At 64.9% G+C, this 18417-nt stretch overlaps 3 protein-coding genes across 8 annotated transcripts in view; 2 read left to right on the plus strand and 1 right to left on the minus strand.

Moving 5' to 3' along the window:
• ARHGEF2 (Rho/Rac guanine nucleotide exchange factor 2) overlaps positions 1–9636 on the plus strand; it is a 12070-nt gene extending 2434 nt beyond the window's left edge. Inside the window, 27 exon segments of the mRNA XM_064401348.1 lie at positions 365–391; positions 393–563; positions 565–615; positions 2303–2311; positions 2313–2429; positions 3492–3609; positions 3704–3735; positions 3737–3922; positions 3924–3950; positions 3952–3964; positions 4332–4408; positions 4677–4846; positions 5013–5080; positions 5650–5759; positions 5762–5840; positions 6434–6471; positions 6473–6529; positions 6531–6543; positions 6629–6693; positions 6782–6823; positions 6928–6942; positions 6944–6979; positions 7704–8009; positions 8011–8088; positions 8854–8857; positions 8930–9112; positions 9199–9636. Coding sequence (XP_064257418.1) covers positions 365–391; positions 393–563; positions 565–615; positions 2303–2311; positions 2313–2429; positions 3492–3609; positions 3704–3735; positions 3737–3922; positions 3924–3950; positions 3952–3964; positions 4332–4408; positions 4677–4846; positions 5013–5080; positions 5650–5759; positions 5762–5840; positions 6434–6471; positions 6473–6529; positions 6531–6543; positions 6629–6693; positions 6782–6823; positions 6928–6942; positions 6944–6979; positions 7704–8009; positions 8011–8088; positions 8854–8857; positions 8930–9112; positions 9199–9275 — 2169 coding nt within the window. The 3' untranslated portion in view covers positions 9276–9636.
• An 805-nt stretch (positions 9637–10441) lies between these two features.
• LOC135288106 (ankyrin repeat domain-containing protein 35-like) lies at positions 10442–15673 on the plus strand. Of its 5 annotated transcripts, XM_064401388.1 has the most exons (10): positions 10442–11182; positions 11438–11502; positions 12141–12198; positions 12289–12359; positions 12437–12543; positions 12828–12997; positions 13100–14259; positions 15036–15125; positions 15203–15268; positions 15359–15673. In XM_064401388.1, the coding sequence occupies exons 5-10, from the start codon at positions 12455–12457 to the stop codon at positions 15434–15436; spliced, it is 1653 nt and encodes a 550-aa protein (XP_064257458.1). In that variant the 5' UTR covers positions 10442–11182; positions 11438–11502; positions 12141–12198; positions 12289–12359; positions 12437–12454; the 3' UTR covers positions 15437–15673. The 5 variants fall into 5 exon arrangements, with proteins under 5 accessions (XP_064257458.1, XP_064257459.1, XP_064257460.1 ...); XM_064401390.1 differs by lacking the exons at positions 10442–11182; positions 11438–11502; positions 12141–12198; positions 12289–12359; positions 12437–12543 and having other exon boundaries at positions 12648–12997; positions 13100–13893; positions 13975–14259; XM_064401391.1 differs by lacking the exons at positions 10442–11182; positions 11438–11502; positions 12141–12198; positions 12289–12359; positions 12437–12543 and having other exon boundaries at positions 12651–12997; positions 13100–13653; positions 13975–14259.
• A 360-nt stretch (positions 15674–16033) lies between these two features.
• Positions 16034–18255, minus strand: NUDT17 (nudix hydrolase 17). Of its 2 annotated transcripts, none has more exons than XM_064401392.1 (8): positions 18136–18255; positions 17830–17952; positions 17542–17713; positions 17421–17446; positions 17246–17338; positions 17064–17162; positions 16314–16498; positions 16034–16227 (listed from the first exon to the last, which is right to left on the minus strand). In XM_064401392.1, the coding sequence occupies exons 1-8, from the start codon at positions 18202–18204 to the stop codon at positions 16047–16049; spliced, it is 948 nt and encodes a 315-aa protein (XP_064257462.1). In that variant the 5' UTR covers positions 18205–18255; the 3' UTR covers positions 16034–16046. The 2 variants fall into 2 exon arrangements, with proteins under 2 accessions (XP_064257462.1, XP_064257463.1); XM_064401393.1 differs by having other exon boundaries at positions 17908–17952; positions 18136–18219.
• Between the last annotated feature and the right edge of the window lie 162 nt (positions 18256–18417).

Below are 18417 nucleotides of genomic sequence, written 5' to 3' on the forward strand. Positions count from 1 at the left end.
ATGTTGTGTCCCTGTCCTTGTGATGTGTCCCTGTCCCCATGCCATGTCCCCGTGTTGTGTCCGTGTCCCCATGCCATGTCCCTGTGGTGTGTCCCTGTCCCCGTGTCGTGTCCCCTGTCCCTGTGATATGTCCGTGTCCCCATGTCCCTGTCCCTCATGCCGTGTCCGTGTCCCCATGTCATGTCCGTGTCCCCATGTCATGTCCCTGTCCCCATGCCATGTCCCTGTGGTGTGTCCCTGTCCCCGTGTGGTGTCCCTGTCCCCGTGTGGTGTCCCTGTCCCCGTGTCATGTCCCCGTCCCCGTGCGGTGTCCGTGTCCCCGGGCCCGTCCCCGCCCCGAGTGACGCGCCGTGCCCCCGCAGAGCTGATGCAGACGGAGCTGCACCACGTTGCGCACGCTGAAGATCATGGGCGCCCTGTTCCGCAGGGCCATGCTGGAGGAGCTGCAGCTGGACCCGGGCACCGTGCAGCGCATCTTCCCCTGCCTCGACGAGCTCAGCCACATCCACCAGCGCTTCCTGGCGCAGCTCCTGGAGCGGCGCCGCGCCTCGCTGGCCCGCGACAAGCAACAAGAACTTCGTCATCGAGCGCCTCGGGGACATCCTGGTCACCCAGGTGGGCACGGGAGGGGATGGGCGGGGGAACGGGGGTGGGCACAGGGAGCAGGGAACGGGGGTGGTGTTTTGTCAGGGTCCCAGGGCCAGGGAAGAGGTGAGAATCTGGCTCTGAGTTCTTAGAAAGCGGATTTATTATATTATATTATGATGTAATATATGATATGACATGGTATGATATGATGTTATTTGATATGAAACAATATGATAAATATGATAAATATAATAGAATAGAATAGAATAGAATAGAATAGAATAGAATATATATTGTATTACAGAATATATATATTATATATATAATATATGTTATATATATAATATATATAATATATATTATATATTATATATTATATATTATATTATAATATAATGTAATATAATATAATATAATATAATATAATATAATATAATATAATATAATATAATATAATATAATGTATATTATATTATATTATATTATATTATATTATATTATATTATATTATATTATATTATATTATATTATATTAAATTACATGAAATTATATGAAATTATGCTATATCATATCGTATATGAAATTATAGTATATGAAATTATATCCTATGATATGAAATTATATAAAATTATACTATATCATCATAACATACTATATGAAATTATACTATATTATCATGCCATATTGTATGAAATTTATTATATGAAATTATAAGAAATTATATGAAATGATATTATATTGTACTATATTATATGAAATTATATTATATGAAATTATATGAAATTACATGAAATTATACTATATCATCATGTCATATGATATGAAATTATATGATATGAAATTATATGATTTTATATGATATGAAGTTACCTACTAGAACTGTACTAAGCTGTAGAGGAAAGGGTACATCAGAAGGCTAGAAAGAAATGAACAATTAAACCCCGTGACTCCTCAGAGCCCTCCACACTGCTGGACCTTGATTGGTCATTAAGCACAAACCGATCACGCGCTGATGAACAATTCCCAATCACATCCCAGAGCAGCAGACAGGGAGAAGCTGCAGCTTCCCGGCAGGAAATCCTGGCCAGGGGAACTTTCCCAGAAAATGTCACTGTGACACGGGGGAGAGGGCTGGGGGGACAGGGGGGTGGACAGCGGGGGACCTGGGAGACAGGGAAGGGCTTTGGGGTGGGGATGGCAGGGGGGACGCTGTCACTGACGTCCCCTCACTGTCACTGATGTCCCCTCTCTGTCCCCGCTGTCCCTGATGTCTCCTCGCTGTTCCCCTCGCTGTCCCCCTGGCTGTCCTTGCTATCCCCTCTCTGTCTCCGCTGTCCCTGCTGTTCCTGCTGTCCCCTCACTGTCTCCGCTGTCCCCCCCATCCCTACTGTCCCCTTTCTGTCCCCACTGCCCCTGGCTGTCCCTTGGCTGTCCCTGCTATCCCTTCACTGTCCCCTCTCTGTCCCCTCTCTGTCCCCGCTGTCCCCCCCATCCTTGCTGTCCCCTCACTGTCCCCTCACTGTCCCCTCATTGTCCCCTGGCTGTCCCGCGCTGTTCCCCCTGTCCCTGCTCTGTCCCCGTTGTCCCCTCTCTGTCCCTTCACTGTCCCCACTGTCCCCTGGCTGTCCCTGCTGTCCCCTCATTCTCACCGCTGTCCCCACTGTCCCCCTCTCTGTCCCCTCTCTGTCCCCTCTGTCCCTGTCCCCTGTGCAGTTCTCGGGCCCCGAGCGCGGAGCAGCTGCGCAAAGCCTACGCCGAGTTCTGCAGCAAGCACACCAAGGCGCTCAAGGAGTACAAGGACCTGCTGGCCCGGGACAAGCGCTTCCAGCAGTTCATCCGGGTGGGCCCGGGACCCCCGGGCTGGGGACGGGGGTCTCTGTGCTCCGGGGGACCCCCGGGATGGGGACGGGGGTCTCTGTGCTCCATGGGACCCCCCGGGATGGGGATGGGGGGTCTCTGTGCTCCATGGGACCCCTGGGCTGGGGACAGGGGTCTCTGTGCTCCATGGGGACCCCCGGGATGGGGACGGGGGGTCTCTGTGCTCCATGGGACCCCCGGGCTGGGGATGGGGGGTCTCTGTGCTCCATGGGACCCCCGGGCTGGGGACGGGGGTCTCTGTGCTCCATGGGACCCCCGGGATGGGGATGGGGGGTCTCTGTGCTCCATGGGACCCCCGGATGGGATGGGGGTCTCTGTGCTCTGCATGGTGACTCCATGGGACTGGGCTGGGGACAGGGGGTCTCATGCAGGCTCCATGGGACCCCCAGGATGGGGATGGGGTTCTCTGTGCTCTGCAGGACCCCCGGGATGGGGATGGGGGGCTCTGTGCTCCAGGAGATCCCTGGATGAGGGTTGGGGTCTCCATCATCTGGGAACTCCTGGGATGGGGGTCTCTGTCCTTCGGGAGACCCCCGGGATGGGGATGGGGGTCTCTGTGCTCCATGGGACCCCTGGGGATGGGGACGGGGGGTCTCTGTGCTCCGGGGGACCCCTGGGGATGGGGATGGGGGTCTCTGTACTCCGGGGGGACACCCAGGATGGAGATTGGGGTCTCCGTCCTCTGGGAGATCTCTGGGATGAGGGTTGGGGGTCTCTGTGCTCCATGGGACCCCCGGGATGGAGATGGGGGGTCTCTGTCCTTTGGGAGACACCTGGAATGGGGATCAGGGTCTCCATCCTCTGGAAGACCCCCAAGCTGAGAGCTGAGGTCCCCCAGCACATCCTAGTGAAAAACCCTTCTCCCACCTCCGTGCCTCAGTTTCCCCGACTTGCGTCCCTCCCTCACTGAGCTCCGGGGGTCTCTGCTTTGCGGGAAGGGGGGGTCCCTGCTGTCGGGGGTCCCTGCTGTCGGGGGGGTCCCCTGCTGTCGGGGGTCCCTGCTGACGGGGGTCTCTGCCCCCAGCGGGTGACACGGTCCCCCCTCCTGCGCCGCCACGGCGTCCCCGAGTGCATCCTGCTGGTGACGCAGCGCATCACCAAGTACCCCGTGCTCATCGAGCGCATCCTCAAGAATTCCAAAGGTACCGGGGCGGGGTCGGGAAGGGGCAGGGACCACCCCGGGCGGGGCGGGGGGCAGGAATTCCAGGAATTCCAGCTTCCCTCCCCTGCTGGCAGACAACGAGGGGGACTGCGCCGACCTGTCGCTGGGCGCTGCGCCTGGTGAAGGAGCTGCTGTCGGCCGTGGACGAGGAGGTTCACGCCTGGGAGCTCCGCGGGCGCCTCTGGGACGTTTTCCGGCGCGTGGATCCCCGCGCCAAGGTGCCGCTGCTCTGGGACAGCCGGCCCGGAGCCTTCGGCAGGGACGAGCTGCTCCGCAGGAAGCTGGTGCACAGCGGGGGGGATGCTCTGGAAAACGGCGGCTCGGGCGCTTCAAAGGTGGGACGTGGGGGGAAAAATGGGATTGGGGGTGTTCTGGGGAGTGGGGAGGCTGGGGAAGGTCCTGAGAGGTGGGGGTGGCTGTGGGAGGAGGAGGCTGGCAGAGCCTCTCTGGATTTGGGGTCAGAGCCTCTCTGGATTTGGGGTCAGAGCCCCCTCTGGATTTGGGGTCAGAGCCTCTCTGGATTTGGGGTCAGAGCCCCCTCTGAATTGGGGGTCACAGCCCCTCTGGATTTGGGGTCAGAGCCTCTCTGGATTTGGGGTCAGAGCCTTTCTGGATTTGGGGTCAGAGCCCCTCTGGATTTGGGGTCAGCCAAACGGGGGGGGCTCAGCGGGGTTCACCCCCACTCACCCCGGCTCATCGCAGACGTGCTGGTGCTGCTGATGACGGACGTGCTGGTGTTCCTGCAAGAGAAGGACCAGAAATACACCTTCCCCATGCTGGTGAGTGAATTAAATGCAACTTCCCAGTTCTGGTGAGCTAAATAAATATACCTTCCCCTTTCTGGTGAGATAAATAAATGCACCTTCGCCATGCTCCTGAGCTAAATACACCTTCCCCATGCTGGTGAGATAAATAAATACACTTTCCCCATGCTGGTGAGATAAATGATTGCACCTCCCCACGCTGCTGAGCTGCCCCCTCCTCACCCCGACCCCGGGGGGGCCCCGGGGCCGCGTTCCCCGCTGGCAGCGCTCCCCAATCCCGCAGGACAAGCCGGCCGTCATCTCCCTGCAAAACCTGATCGTGAGGGACATCGCCAACCAGGAGAAGGGCATGTTCCTGATCAGCGCCGCGCCGCCCGAGATGTACGAGGTGCACGCGGCCTCCCGGGACGACCGCAACCACTGGATGAAGGTCATCCAGCAGGCCGTCAGCCTGTGAGTGTCCCGGGGGCCTGGGGACACCTGGGGACCCCCCCGGGACGGCTGGGAACTGTTGGGGGGTCTGCGGTTGCAGGGTGGGTGGTGGAGGGGAAAGGGGGGAGGGTGTGGGGTGGTGGGTTGGGGGTTCCTGGTTGTGATCCCCCCATCCCGGCCCTGCCAGCTGTCCCAGCCGCCAGGATTTCCCCCTGATCGAGACGGAGACGGAAGCGTCCTTGAGGAAGCTGAAAGGTGGGGGCTCGTCCCGTCCTGTGCATCCCGTCCTGTGCATCCATCCCATCCTGTGCTTCCCATCCCATCCCATCCCATCCCATTGATCCCATCCCATCCCATCCCATCCCATCCCATCCCATCCCATCCCATCCCATCCCATCCCATCCCATCCCATCCCATTGATCCTATTGATCCCATCCTATCTATGCCATCCCATTGATCCCATTGATCCCATTGGTCCCATCCCATCAACCCCATTGATCCCACCCCCCCTGATCCCATCCTATCAATCCCATTGACCCCATCCCACTGATCCCATTGATCCCACCCCAGTGTTCCCATCCGATTGATCCCATTGATCCCATTGACCCCATCCCATCAATCCCATTGATCCCATTGATCCCATTGATCCCATCCCATTGTCCCATTGATCCCATTGACCCCATCCCATCAATCCCATTGATCCCATTGACCCCATCCCATCAATCCCATTGATCCCACTGATCCCATCCCATCAATCCCACTGATCCCACTGATCCCACCCCCTCGCTCCCCCTTTGCTGACCCCATTCCCGCTGTGCCCCCAGAGCGGATGGAGCAGCACGACCGCCAGATCGCGGCGCTGCTGGAGGACAAGGTGGGGATTTTCGCCGACATGCTGGCGCTGGGCAGCGGCTGCTCCGAGCCCCCCGCGGGCCCCCCGAGGGACCCCCCTTCCCCGGGGACCCCGCCCGGGGCCCCCGCGGGGACCTGCTGCTGCACGACGCCATCCGGGAAGGTACGGGAGATGGGGGAGAGGGGAGCTGGGACCTCCACCGGGGGTGGGATGGAGACTGCTGGGTGCTCTGGGATGCTCCAGGATGGGGAAACTGAGGCAGGGGTCCTGCACATGAGAGAGGTGATCCAGGGTGGGATGGAAATTTCTGGATTGCCCTGGGGTGCTCTGGGGTGGGATGGAGACTGCTGGATGCTCTGGATGTTCTGGATGCTCCAGGATGGGGAGATCCAGGGGGAGAGGGGAGCTGGGACCTCCACCGGGGGTGGGATGGAAACTTCTGGGTGCTCTGGGGTGGGATGGAGACTTTTGGATGCCCCAGGATGTTTTGGGGTGGGATGGAGACTTTTGGATGCTCCAGGATGTTCTGGGATGCTCCAGGATGGGGAAACTGAGGCAGGGGTCCTAAACATGGGAGGGGTGATCCAGGGTGGGAAGGGGAGGTGGGATCTCCATCGGGGGTGGGATGGAAACTTGTGGATGCCCCAGGATGTTCTGGGATGGGATGGAGACTTCTGAATGTCCCAGGATGCTCTGGGACACTCCAGGATGGGGAAACTGAGGCAGGGGCGGGGCTGACGCTGAATCCCCCGCAGTGGAGTGCCTGAAGGAGATTTTCACGGGATGCAGCCGGGGACCGGGACCAGAACCAGAACCAGAACCACCCCCCCGAGGCCGAGAGCTGCCCCAGCCCCCAGCGCCAGCAGTAAGGGGGGGACACGGGGAGGGGTCTCTGGGTTGGGGGGGACCCCCGGGACCCCCCGTGGGGCTCAGCCAGCCTCCCCCTGCAGACGGAGACTCCGGCAGCATCAACGGCTCCGTGGAATTCCGGGCGGATCCGGACGCCGGGCAGAGGGTGAGCTGGGGAGGGGGCACTGGGGGGGCACAGCTGGGGACCCCCACCCCGCCATGGGACCCTCAGTGTCACCCCCCTCTCTCCACAGGACGGGAATGGGAACCAGGTCCCGCCCAGGGGATCCCAGGAGGTGAGGAAAGGGTTTGGGGACCCCCGTGGTGGCTCAGGGTGTCCCCCACAGTGTGGCACTCGGGGTCACATCTCCCCCCCCAACCCAAATCGTGCCCCCCACAGGAGATCAACCAGCGCTCTGGTGAACCTCTACGGGCTCCTGCTGCGGCTGCAGGTGGGACAGGGGGATAGGAGGGGACGAGGGGGTGCCCCAGGGGGTGAGGGGGTGCCCCGGGGGATAAGGGGGTCCCCCTGCCCAGACCCATCCTGCCCCCAAATCCATTCCATCCTCTTTCTCCCCCCTTCGTTCCCTTCCCATTCCCCTCTTTCTCCTCATTGCTCCACGCTCCCTCTTGCCCTTTTCCCCCCTTTTTTTACCATTTTCTCCTTTTCCCCCCTTTTCCCCCCTCTTCGTCCCCCTTTTTCTCCCCTTTTTCCCCCCTTTCTTCCTCCTTTCCCCCTTTTCCCCTTTTCCCCGTTTTGTCCCCTTCCCATTCCCCTCTTTCTCCTCATTGCTTCACCTTGCCCTATTCCCCCTTTTTTACCTTTTTTCCCATTTTTTCCCCCCATTCCCCCCCCTTTCCCCCCTTTCCCCCTTTTCCCCTGCTTTATCCCATTCCCCTATTTCTCCCCATTACTTCCTCTTACCCTATTCCCCCTTTCTTTACCTTTTTCCCCCCTTTTTCCCCCTTTTTTACCTTTTTTCCCATTTTTCCCCCATTTCCCCCCTTTTTTACCATTTTTCCCCCATTTTCCCCCGTTTTACCATTTTCTCCCATTTTCCCCCTTTTTTAACCTTTTTTTCCCATTCCCCCCCCTTTTTTTACCTTTTTCTCCCATTTTTCCCCATTCCCCCCTTTCCCCCCCTATTCCCCATTCCCCACCCGCTCTCCCCGCAGCTCCACCTGTCCCACCAGGAGGTCCTGCTGGAGCTGCAGCCGCCGGAGCGGCCGCGGCCCCGCCGGGGCTCGCAGCCGGCCGTGCCGGTGTCGGGCGCGGCGGAGGCGGCGCCGGGCGCGGAGCTGGCGCTGCTGCAGCGGCAGCACGGGCTGCTGCAGGAGGAGCTGGGCCGCTGCCGGCAGCTGTGCCAGGAGCGGGCGCAGGAGGCGGCGGCGCTGGAGGCGCGGCTGCGGGACAGCGAGCGGGAGCGCGGCCGCCTGGAGCGGGAGCTGCAGGAGGCGCGGGGGGCGCCGGCGGCGCCGCGGGGGGCGGAGGGCGGCGGAGCCCCGGCGGAGGAGCCTGCCCGCTGGGGATGCGCTGTACCTGAGCTTCACCCCGCCGCAGGTGGGAGCGGGGGCACCGGGAGCTCCGGGAACCGGGAGCACCGCGGGAACTGGGAATCGGGGATACCGGGGGTACTGGGAACCAGGGGAACCGGGAACCGGGAGCACTGGGGGAGCCGGGAATCGGGGGAACCGGGAGCACCGCGAGAACCGGGAGCGCTGGGGGAACCGGGAATCGGGGATACCGGGGGTACTGGGAACCGGGAGCACTGGGGGAACCGGGAACCGGGGGTACCGGGAGCACCGCGGGAACCGGGAGCGCCGGGGGAACCGGGAATCGGGGATACCGGGGGTACTGGGAACCAGGGGAACCGGGGCTACTGCGAACCGGGAGCACCGGGAGTACCGGGGGTACTGAGAACGGGGGTAACCAGGAACCGGGGGTACCGGGAACTGGGGGTACTGGGGGACACCAGCGGTACTGGGAACCGGGAACTGGGAGAACTGGGAACCGGGGGTACTGAGAACGGGGGGAACCACGAATCAGGGGTACCGGAGGTAGCGGGAGAACCGGGAACCGGGGGCACCGGGAATCGGGGGTATTGGGGGAACCGGGGGTACCGGGAACCGGGGAAACTGGGAATCGGGGGAACTGGGATTCGGGGGTACTGGGGAAACAGGGGGTACCGGGGGAACCGGGAGCCGGGAACCAGGGGTACCGGGGGAATCGGGAACCGGGAGTAGCGGGAACCGGGAACCAGGGGAAGCGGGGGTACCGGGAACACCGGAGGAACCAGGAACTGGGGGTACCGGGGGTCGCTGTGAGTTGTGTCCCCCACGCGTGGGGGGTCTCAGGGGTCTCAGATCTGACCCCCCCCGCCCCGTTCCCACCGGCAGCTGAGCCACGCCAGCCCCCCCCGCCGCCCTCCCGTTCCACCCCCCCGCCTTCCCCGGCCCCCGGGACGAGCTGGAATTCCGGGGAAGCGACCCCGAGCGGCTGCGGGAGGCCGAGGACACCCTGGATGTGCTCCTGGAGGATGAGGGGGGCCTGGGGGGGCGCCACTCCCCCCCCGCCAGCCCCCGAGGTGGGTCCCTGTTTGGGGGGGGGCAGATCCCACCCTGGGGTCCCGGTTTTATTTTGGGGAGGGGTTAACGTGGAGTTTTCCCGCAGATTTCCTGAGGATGCAGGATATTCCCGAGGAGGCGGAGAACAGCCAGGAGCTGAAGGAGGGCGATGGGGACAGTTAGGGACCCCCGCAGCCCCCCCAGCACCCCCCGATCCCCCCCCAGGACACGCCGAGGGCTGGATCCAGCTGTGGGGGGATGGGGACGCTGCTATTCCCACGGGAATTGGCGGGAGGGGGGGTCCAGTCGCCCCCTCCCCTAATCCAGCCCGGGGGCACAGGGGTGACATCGTGTCCCTCCTCTTCCCGCTGGGATTTATTTATTTATTTGGATGTTTTGGGGTGCGGGAGGCGGCCCCGGGGTGGGGGGGGGGGACAGTGACGCCCCCTCCCCCGGTGTCGGGGGGCTGCCCAAGGGTGGGGCGGGGAGGGACGGGGTCCCCGCGGCTTAACTGTAAAAACAAAGGACAAGAAGAAATGGAAAATATTAAAAAAAAATTTGGAAAACGTAAAAATGAAGAGTTTGGAGCTGAAATGAAGCGGGTGGGGGGGGTCGGGCCCGGGGGGCGATGGGGGCGGCTTTGGGGCGCACCCGCAGGGCGGGGCCGGTGCCGGGGCGGTGCCGAAGCCGCGGGGCCGGGTGCGGGACCGGGAGCGGCGCGGGGCGGGCGGAGGACGCGGCCCCGGAGCGGCGGCTGCCGGGGGTCCCGCAGCCACGAGGGGAGGGGGTCCCGCGGCGGGGTTGGGGTCCCGGCCATGAAGAGGATGTTCTCCTGCTCCAGCTCGCAGGTGACGGTGAGTCCCGGCGGGGAACGGGGGCCGGTGGCGGCTGCCGTGCCAGCCCCGGTGCCACCCCAACCCCGGTGCCAGCCCCGTGCCGGTGCCAGCCTGATCCCAGCCCGCTGCCAGCTGTGACCGCCCCCAGTGCCAGCCCCGCTGCTGCCCCAGTCCCGACCCCGCTCCAGCTGCGACGATCCCAGAGAAATTCCACTCCCAGCCCCGGTTCCGGTCCCGATCCTGGCTCAAATCCCTGTCCCAGCCCCAATTCCCAATCCCAGCCCCAATCCCAATCCCTGTCCCAGCCCCGGTTCTGGTCCCGATCCTGGCTCCAGTCCCTGTCCCGGTCCCGATCCTGGCTGCAATCCGAGCCCCATTCCCAATTCCGACCCCGATCCTGGCTCCAATCCTTGTCCCAGTCCCAATCGCAATCCCAATCCCTGTCCCAGCCCCAATCCCAATCCCTGTCCCAGCCCCAATCCCAATCCCTGTCCCAGCCCCAGTTCTGGTCCCGATCCTGGCTCCAATCCCTTTCCCAGCCCCAATTCCCAATCCCAATCCCAATCCCTGTCCCAGCGCCAATCCCAGCCCCATTCCCAGCCTCCTCCCCAATCCCAGCCCCAATCCTGACCCGAATCCAGCCCCCAGCCCCTCCCCGCTCCCAGTCCCGGTTCCAGTTCCCAGACCTGGTCTCGGTTCCCGGTGCCGGTGCCGGTGCCGGTGCCGGTGCCGCCCCTCGCGGTGCCACGCTGGAGCCCAGCCCGGCTCGGTGGCACTCGCCAAACCAGCCGGGCGGGCACAGGCCGGGACACGCCGCGGCCTCTCCGCCCCTCCCGGCTCCGCGGGGACCCGCGCGGCGGGGAAACTGAGGCACGGCAAGCGCGGGGGGGGACCCGCGCCGGGGGGCTCCCGTCCCGGGGCGGGCTCTGGGGTCCTGTCCTGGATTCGGGGTCCCGCAGGTGGAGAGCTGGACGCGGCAGGACCAGAAGCTGCTGGAGGCGGTGACACGCGGGGACGTGGCCCGGGTGGCCGCCCTGGCCGCCCGCAAGGCCGCCCGCCCCGCCAAGCTCAACGCCAGGGGACAGTCCGCGTATGTCACCCCGGGGGGACACTGGGGGGCTCGGGGGGGGCACAGGGGTCACGGCCACCTCTCCCCCCACCCCAGGCTCCACCTGGCCGCGGGCGGGGGTCTCACCGAGTGCCTGACGCTGCTGCTGGAGCACGGGGCTCCCGTCAACGGGACCAACGATGACGGTAGGTGGGGACAGCTGGGGACACCTTGGGGACACCTTGGGGACAGCCAGGCAGGTGCCGGTGTCACCTGTGCAGGAGCTCAGACCTGCAGCCCAAGGCAGGGAGCCCCGGAGTGCCCTGGGGGTGTCCCCTGAGGGACGGGGGTGTCCCCTGGGGGTGTCCCCGAGGAGGGGGTGTCCCCTGAGGGACGGGGGTGTCCCTTAGGGCAGCAGTTGTCCCCCGGGAGTGTCCCCAGAGCCCCTCCTGTCCCCACAGGCAGCACCGCCCTGCACTTGGCCACCATCGCCTGCCAGCCCCAGTGCGTGAAGGTGCTGCTGCAGGTGGGAGAGGGACGGGAACGGGGTGGGATGGGATGGGATGGGAATGGGATAGGAGTGGGAATGGGATGGGAACAGGAACTGGAGTGGGATGGGAACAGGAATTGGAGTGGGATGGCAATGGGAATGGGATCAATGGGAATGGGAATAGGATGGGAGTGGGAATGGGATGGGATGGGATGGGATGGGATGGGATGGGATGGGATGGGATGGGATGGGATGGGATGGGATGGGATGGGATGGGATGGGAATGGGAACAGGAATTGGAGTGGGATGGGATGGGAGTAGGATGAGAATGGGAATGAGATAAGAGAGGGATGGGAATGGGAGTGGGAACGGGGTGGGAATGGGAATGGGATGGGAGTGGGAATGGGATGGGATTGGATTGGAACAGGAACTGGAATGGGATGGAAGTGGGATGGGAATGGGAACTAGAATGGGATGGAAACGGGAATTGGATTGGGATGGAGCTGGGGGTGAAAACAGGGATGGAGATCAGGATAGAGCCAGGGGTGGGATGGGGAGGCAGAGGAGGATGAGGATGGAGGTGGGATGGACACAGGGACGGGAATGAGGATGGGAGCAGGGCTGGGATGGAGCAGGGCCGTTCCCATTCCCATTTCCATTCCCATTCCCCCCAGCACGGAGCCAACGAGCGCCACGTGGACGGGCAGAACCGGACACCGCTGCACTGGGCTGGTGAGGAGGGGACACGGGGACACCCCGGGACTTGTGGGGGACACCAGAGGGGTCCCCCAGAGGCCCTGCAGTGACACCAGCCCCCCGCAGCCTCCTCGGGCTGCGCCTCCAGCGTCCTCCTGCTCTGCGACCACGAGGCCCCTCTGGATGTCCCCGACGCTGTGAGTGGGGACAGGGGGACAGCAGGGGGGGGACAGGGGACAGCAAGGGTTGGTGGTCACCCCAAGTGTCCCCCCAGCACGGCCAGACCCCCCTGATGCTGGCAGCACAGCGGAACCACGTGGCTGTTTGTGCCCAGCTCCTGCGGCGCGGGGCCCAGCCCGGGCTGGCCGACAGGGATGGCAGGTGGGTGACAGGGGACACCGGGGACACTGGGGTGTCCCCAAGGGTGTCACCGCTGCGGGGAGGGGATGGGGGTCACCTGTGCCACTGTGTCACGGTGCCATCAGTGTCACTGTGCCCCTGTGCCACCCCCTGCCACCGTTCTCTGTCCCCGTGTCACACCCCTGTGTCCCTCCATGTCACACCCCCATGTCCCTCCGTGTCACATCTCCATGTCCCTCCATGTCACTTCCCTGTGTCCCTCCGTGTCACCTCCCCGTGTCCCTCCGTGTCACATCCCGGCTCAGGACAGCGCTGGAGCTGGCCCTGGCTCACGGCAGCCTGGAAGTGGCCGAGCTGCTGCAGGGCCACAAGAGGGACAAGGACACTGGGAATGTCACCGGGAGTGTCACCGGGAGTGTCACCGGGGACGCCCCGAGCTGGGCTCTGCAGAAGGTCCCAGACTGCGGGAGGAGAGGTGAGACCTCCTGGAGCCCTCAAAAAGGGGAAAAAATGGGGGAAAATGGGAAAACAGCAGGGGAAAATTGGGAAAAATTGATTGTGTTTTTCCTTCCTGCAGAGAATGGCGCTGGACAGGTGGGAATCCAGGGCGAGGAAGAGGAGGAGGAAGATGAGGAGCAGCGGGACGGGCGCGCTGCCCGGCGGCTGCGGGAGGAGCTGGCGAGGAAGACTCTGGAGTGCCGGCGGCTGGAGGAAGCTGCCGGGGGCATCCGGCGGCGGCTGCGGGAGCTCCTGCGGCTCCTGCCGGGACGGGACGCGGCTGAGGATGAGGAGGGTGAGGAGGATGACGGCGCCTGCCTGGAGCTCCTGGCCCGGCGCGTGGCGGAGCTGAGGAGGAGGACGAGGGATGAAGAGTGGCAAGCAGGACAAGGCAGCGGCGAGGCCCCGGCGCTGCTCCCGTTCCTGGCCTGGCTGGCAGAGGAGTGCTCCAAGATGCGGGAAGCCTTCTCCCGGAGCCAGGAGCTGCGTGGGGAAGCCGAGAATTCCCCCCGGGAGCCGCCTCGGGAGCAGCTGGCGGCGGGGCTGGAGCAGGCGCTGGAGCAGCAGGACCAGATCCACGCCAGGATGCTCCGGGAATCCCAAACCCTGCTGGAACAGCTCCGCCGGGAGCCGGTGAACGGCACGGGCGGGAAGAGCCGGGAGGAGACGCCGGGAGAGCGCGGGAGGATGGAGAGGGAGCTGCTGGAGCTGCGGGAGGGCAACGGGAAGCTCCTGGTGGAGCTGGCGCGGCTGGGCCGGGAGCGGGAGCGGCTGCAGCGGGAGCTGCGGGAGCTGCGGGATCCCGGCGAGCGGGACGAGGCGCGGCGGCTGCGCCGGGAGCTGCGGGCGCTGCGGGACGGGCTGGGAGCCAAGGTGCGGGAGGCGGGCGGCGACGCCGGGGCCGCGATTCTGCGGGATTTGCAGCGGCGGCTGGACGCGCTGGTGCGCTCGCAGCACGAGGCCCTGCAGCTCCTCACGGAGATGGAGGGGGAGCCCGGAAAAACGCCCGGGAGCGACGGCGAGGGCGGCACGCCGGCAGAACCGGGAGCCGGGGCCCCGCCGGGCTCGGAGGCGGAGCGGTGGCGGGAGGCGGCGGCGGCGGCCGAGGAGAGGGCGGCCGGGAGGGAGCGGGAGCTGCGGGAGCTGCGGGAGACGGCGGAGGGGCTGGAGCGCAGCCGGGCGGCGCTGCGGGAACGCGCGGCTCGGCTGGAGCGCGCCTGCCGCGACAAGGACGGGAAGGTGAGGGACGGGGAGGGGACCTCCCCAGAACCGTCCCACCGATGCCATCATCATCCTCTGCCGTCCTTGTGCCCATTGCTGAACCCTTCCCGTCATCATCCTCTGGCGTCCTTGTCCCCACTGCCGACCCCTTCTCATCTTCCTCTTTTTCCCATCCTTGTCCCCATTGCCGACCCTTTCCCATCTTCATCTTCCTCCCATATCCATCCCCATGTCCTTCCCATCCCCATCCCCTTCCCAGTCCTCTTTCCATCATCATCATCATCATCATCATCATCATCATCATCATCATCATCATCATCATCATCATCATCATCATCCCTTTCTCACCGTTCTTCCCATCACCATCTGCATCCCCATCCCATCCCATCCCATCCCATCCCATCCCATCCCATCCCATCCCATCCCATCCCAGCCCAGCCCATCCAATCCCATCCCATCCCATCCCATCCCATCCCATCCCATTGATCCCATCCCATCCCATCCCACCCCATCCCATCCCATCCCATCCCATCCCATCCCATCCCATCCCATCCCATCCCATCCCATCCCATCCCATCCCATCCCATCCCATCCCATCCCATCCCATCCCATCCCATCCCATCGATCCCATCCCATTCCCCTCCTGTTCCCCCTCCCAGCCCCATGTGGGGTCACCTCGGGGGGAGCTCAGCAGGACCCTGGGGGCTGACAGGGACCAAGGGGGGCTCTGGGGGGGCTGAGAGCCACCACCCCCCACCCGTGCCCCAAATCCGCCCCTGCCTTTGCCCCCCCAGCTGAAGCAGCTGCTGGTGGAGACGGAGAAACTCTCGGCCGAGGTGCTGGGGCTGCGGGGCCGCAGCGCCCGGCTGCAGCTCCAGCTGGAGGTGAGGACAGCGCCCGGTGTCACACCGTGTCACCTCGGTCACCCTGAGCCACCCAGCGCCACCCTGTGCCCCCCCAGGTGCAGCAGAAGCAGCACCGGGACACCGTGGCCGTGTACCGCAGCCACCTCCTCCACGCTGCCCAGGTGGGACCCCGGCCCCCAAGGGCTCTCTGGGGGGGTGGGGGCACAGTTTTGGGTGGGATCCCGGGAAAAGCCGCTCTCCCTCCCCCGCAGGGATTCATGGACCAGGGCGTCCACGCCGCGCTGCTGCGGATCCTGCGCGCCCAGGCGGGAGCGGGGCTGTGGCATTAAACCGGGACACTGCCACACACGTGTCCCGTTCCGTGTCCCGTTCCGTGTCCTGCTCTGTGTCCTGTTCTGTGTCCCGTTCCGTGTCCTATTCCATGTCCCCATTCTGTCCCATCCCATGTCCCGCTTGGTGTCCCCATTCCATGTCCTATTCCGTGTCCCCTCCCATGTCCTCATCCCATGTTCCCATCCCGTGTCCCCATTCCATGTCCCCCTATTCTGTGTCCTCATCCCGTGTCCCATCCCATGTCCCCATCCCAACAGCCCGGGGAAGGGGCTGCACCCTGCTCCACTCCCCTGCAATCCACCCGAAACCACACAAAGCCACTCCTGGGGTCTCCACGTCCCCACTCCAGCACGGGCTGGGATCCCGCTGGAAGTTCATTCCCGCTGAAGTTTATTCCCACTGAAGTTTATTCCTGCTGGGATCCCACTAAAGTTTATTCCCACTGGAAATTTATTCCCGCTGAAGTTTATTCCCACTGAAGTTTATTCCCACTGAAGTTTATCCCTGCTGAAATTCATTCCCACTGAAGTTTATTCCCGCTGAAGTTTTTTCCCCTGAAGTTTTTTCCCCTGAAGTTTATTCCCCTGAAGTTCATTCCCCTGCAGTTCATCCCCCCTGAAGTTGGTCCCCGCCGCCCCCGGCCCAGCCCCCTCGCCGCCTCCCCAGCGCGAATTTGGTGCCGGTGCTGACGCGCTCCAGGTCGGGGCCGCGGGCCGGGGCCCGGCGCAGGAGGATCCCGGTGGGAATGCGGGAGCTGCGGAGGCCGCCGGCGCTCAGCTCCGTGATCCTGGGGCAGGGAGCGGCTCAGGGACGGGGCCACAGCCCCGGGGGTCCCAGCCCCGTGTCACTGTCCCCACGGGGCAGGGGGCTCACCCCACGGTGGCGGGCAGCTCTCCGGGGAATGATCCCGGTCCCGATCCCGATCCCAGTCCTGGTTCTGGTTCTGATCCCGGTCCCGGTCCCTCGGTCCCGTCCTCAGTGGCCGCGATGGCCTCCAGGACCCGCGGCTCCAGCCAGGCCACAGCGCTGACCTCACACGGGCTCGGACACAGCCGGGCCTGGGCACGGACCCCCGTGGAGGAGAGACCCCCACGGTGGGGGGGACCCCAACCTCCATAGGGACCCCCACCCACAGAGGGACCCCAGCCCCGGGAGGGGAGGAACAACCCAGCCTTGGGGGGACCCCCACCCTCGGAGAGACCCTCAGAGAGGGAATGCAACGCCAAGAGGGGACCCCCACCCACGGAGGGACCCCCTCAAGAGGTGCCCCCCACCATGGAGATGCCCCCCACCCACAGAAGGACCCCACCTATAGAGGTGCCCCCTACCCATGGAAGGACCCCCACAGAGGTTGCCCCCACCCATGGAGATGTCCCCCACCCCCGGAGGGACCCCACCCATGAAGGGACCCCCTTGAAGGTGCCCCCCACCCATGCAGGGACCCCACCTATGGAGGTGCCCCCCACCCACAGAGGTGCCCACCACCCACGGAGGGACCCCAACCCTCAGGGACACCTTGGAGGTGCCCCCCACCCATGGAGATGACCACCACCCACGGAGGGACCCCACCCATGGAGGGACCCCCACAAAGAGGTGCCCCCCACCCCCGGCGGTGCCCCCCACCTGCAGCTGCTGCCGGGGCTCGGCGGAGCGCAGCCCCAGGTAGGTGACAATGTGGTGACAGCGCGGTGGCCCCCAGCTCAGCGAGGGGGGGAACAGGGACTGCGGGGGGGCAGGGGTGACCCGTGGGGCACCCGCGGCTGTCCCCCCCTGCCCGGCCCCGGTTTTGGGGGGGGGGTCGTTACCTCCCAGAGGCCGAGCAGGCGCCAGGAGAAGGTGCCGGGCTCCAGGCGCAGCCCCGTCTCCTCGGCCAGCTCCCGCAGCCCTGCGGCCACCAGCTGGGGGGTCGGGGGGGTCAGGGGACCCCCGTGTCCCCGCACCCACGCGGGCACCCCCTGCCCTCCCGCGGGGTCACCTCACCTCCTCTCCCGGCTCCAAGTGCCCGCCTGTGCGGGGGGACAGCAGTCAGGGGACCGCGAAGCCGCTGTCCCCCCCCGAGCGGGGGGTCCCCAGGGCTGCTGTCCCCCGTCCCCGCGCTCACCCGGTGGCACCCAGACGTTGGGGAAGTGGCGCAGGGTGGCGGCGCGGCGGGTCAGCAGGACGTGGCCGCAGGTGGCCTCCAGCAGCACGGCCACGGCTGCGGCCACCCCCGGCTGTCCCCCCCGGCCGCCCGGCGTGTCACCCCCCAGCTTGGCGGGGCAGAAGGGGGGTCTCTGCGGGGACAGGGGATGTCAGGGGGGCGGTGACACTGGGGGGGGGAGGTGCGGTGACACCGGCGGGGGGGGGGGGACGCGGTGACACCGGGGGGGGTGGTGGCGGCCCCGCGCACCTTGAGCACGGTGGCGGCGGAGCCGGGGAAGGGCACATCGGAGATGAGGAAGCGGCCGCGCTGCAGCCCGCAGCTCACCGGGGCCTCGTCGGCGTGCGGGGGGCAGAAGGCGCCGGTGACACTCTGCGGGGACACCGCGCGCGCTGTCACCGCGGGGCCGCGACCGCGCGGCTGCGGCGGCCGCTCCGCCTGCCCTGCGCCCCCCAGAGCCCCCAGACCCCCCCAGAGCCTCCCGGACCCCCCCGGAGCCCCCCGGAGCCCCCCAGACCCCCCCGGACCCCCCCGGAGCCCCCCGTGCCCCCGGACCTGCCCGAACGCCGCCGCCCGCCCCGCCCCCGCCCGCCGCACGTGCACGAGCACGCGCGCGCTCGCCATCGCGGGGGGGCGTGGCCTCGCTGGAGGGGGCGGGGCCCGGCGCGGTTCGGGGGGCGGGGCTTGGTCGGCGCCGGCGGTGGCGCCCCCTGCAGGAGGTGACGGGAAAGGCTCCGCCCACGGGAGGTCACCGGGGACTGGGGACAGTTCTGGGTCCCCCGTGTCCTGTGTGTGTCCCCGTGTGCCCTGTGTGCTTCCCCGTGTCTCCCCTGTCCC

This window comes from Passer domesticus, chromosome 32 (assembly GCF_036417665.1).
Source record: "Passer domesticus isolate bPasDom1 chromosome 32, bPasDom1.hap1, whole genome shotgun sequence".
NCBI lineage: Eukaryota > Metazoa > Chordata > Aves > Passeriformes > Passeridae > Passer > Passer domesticus.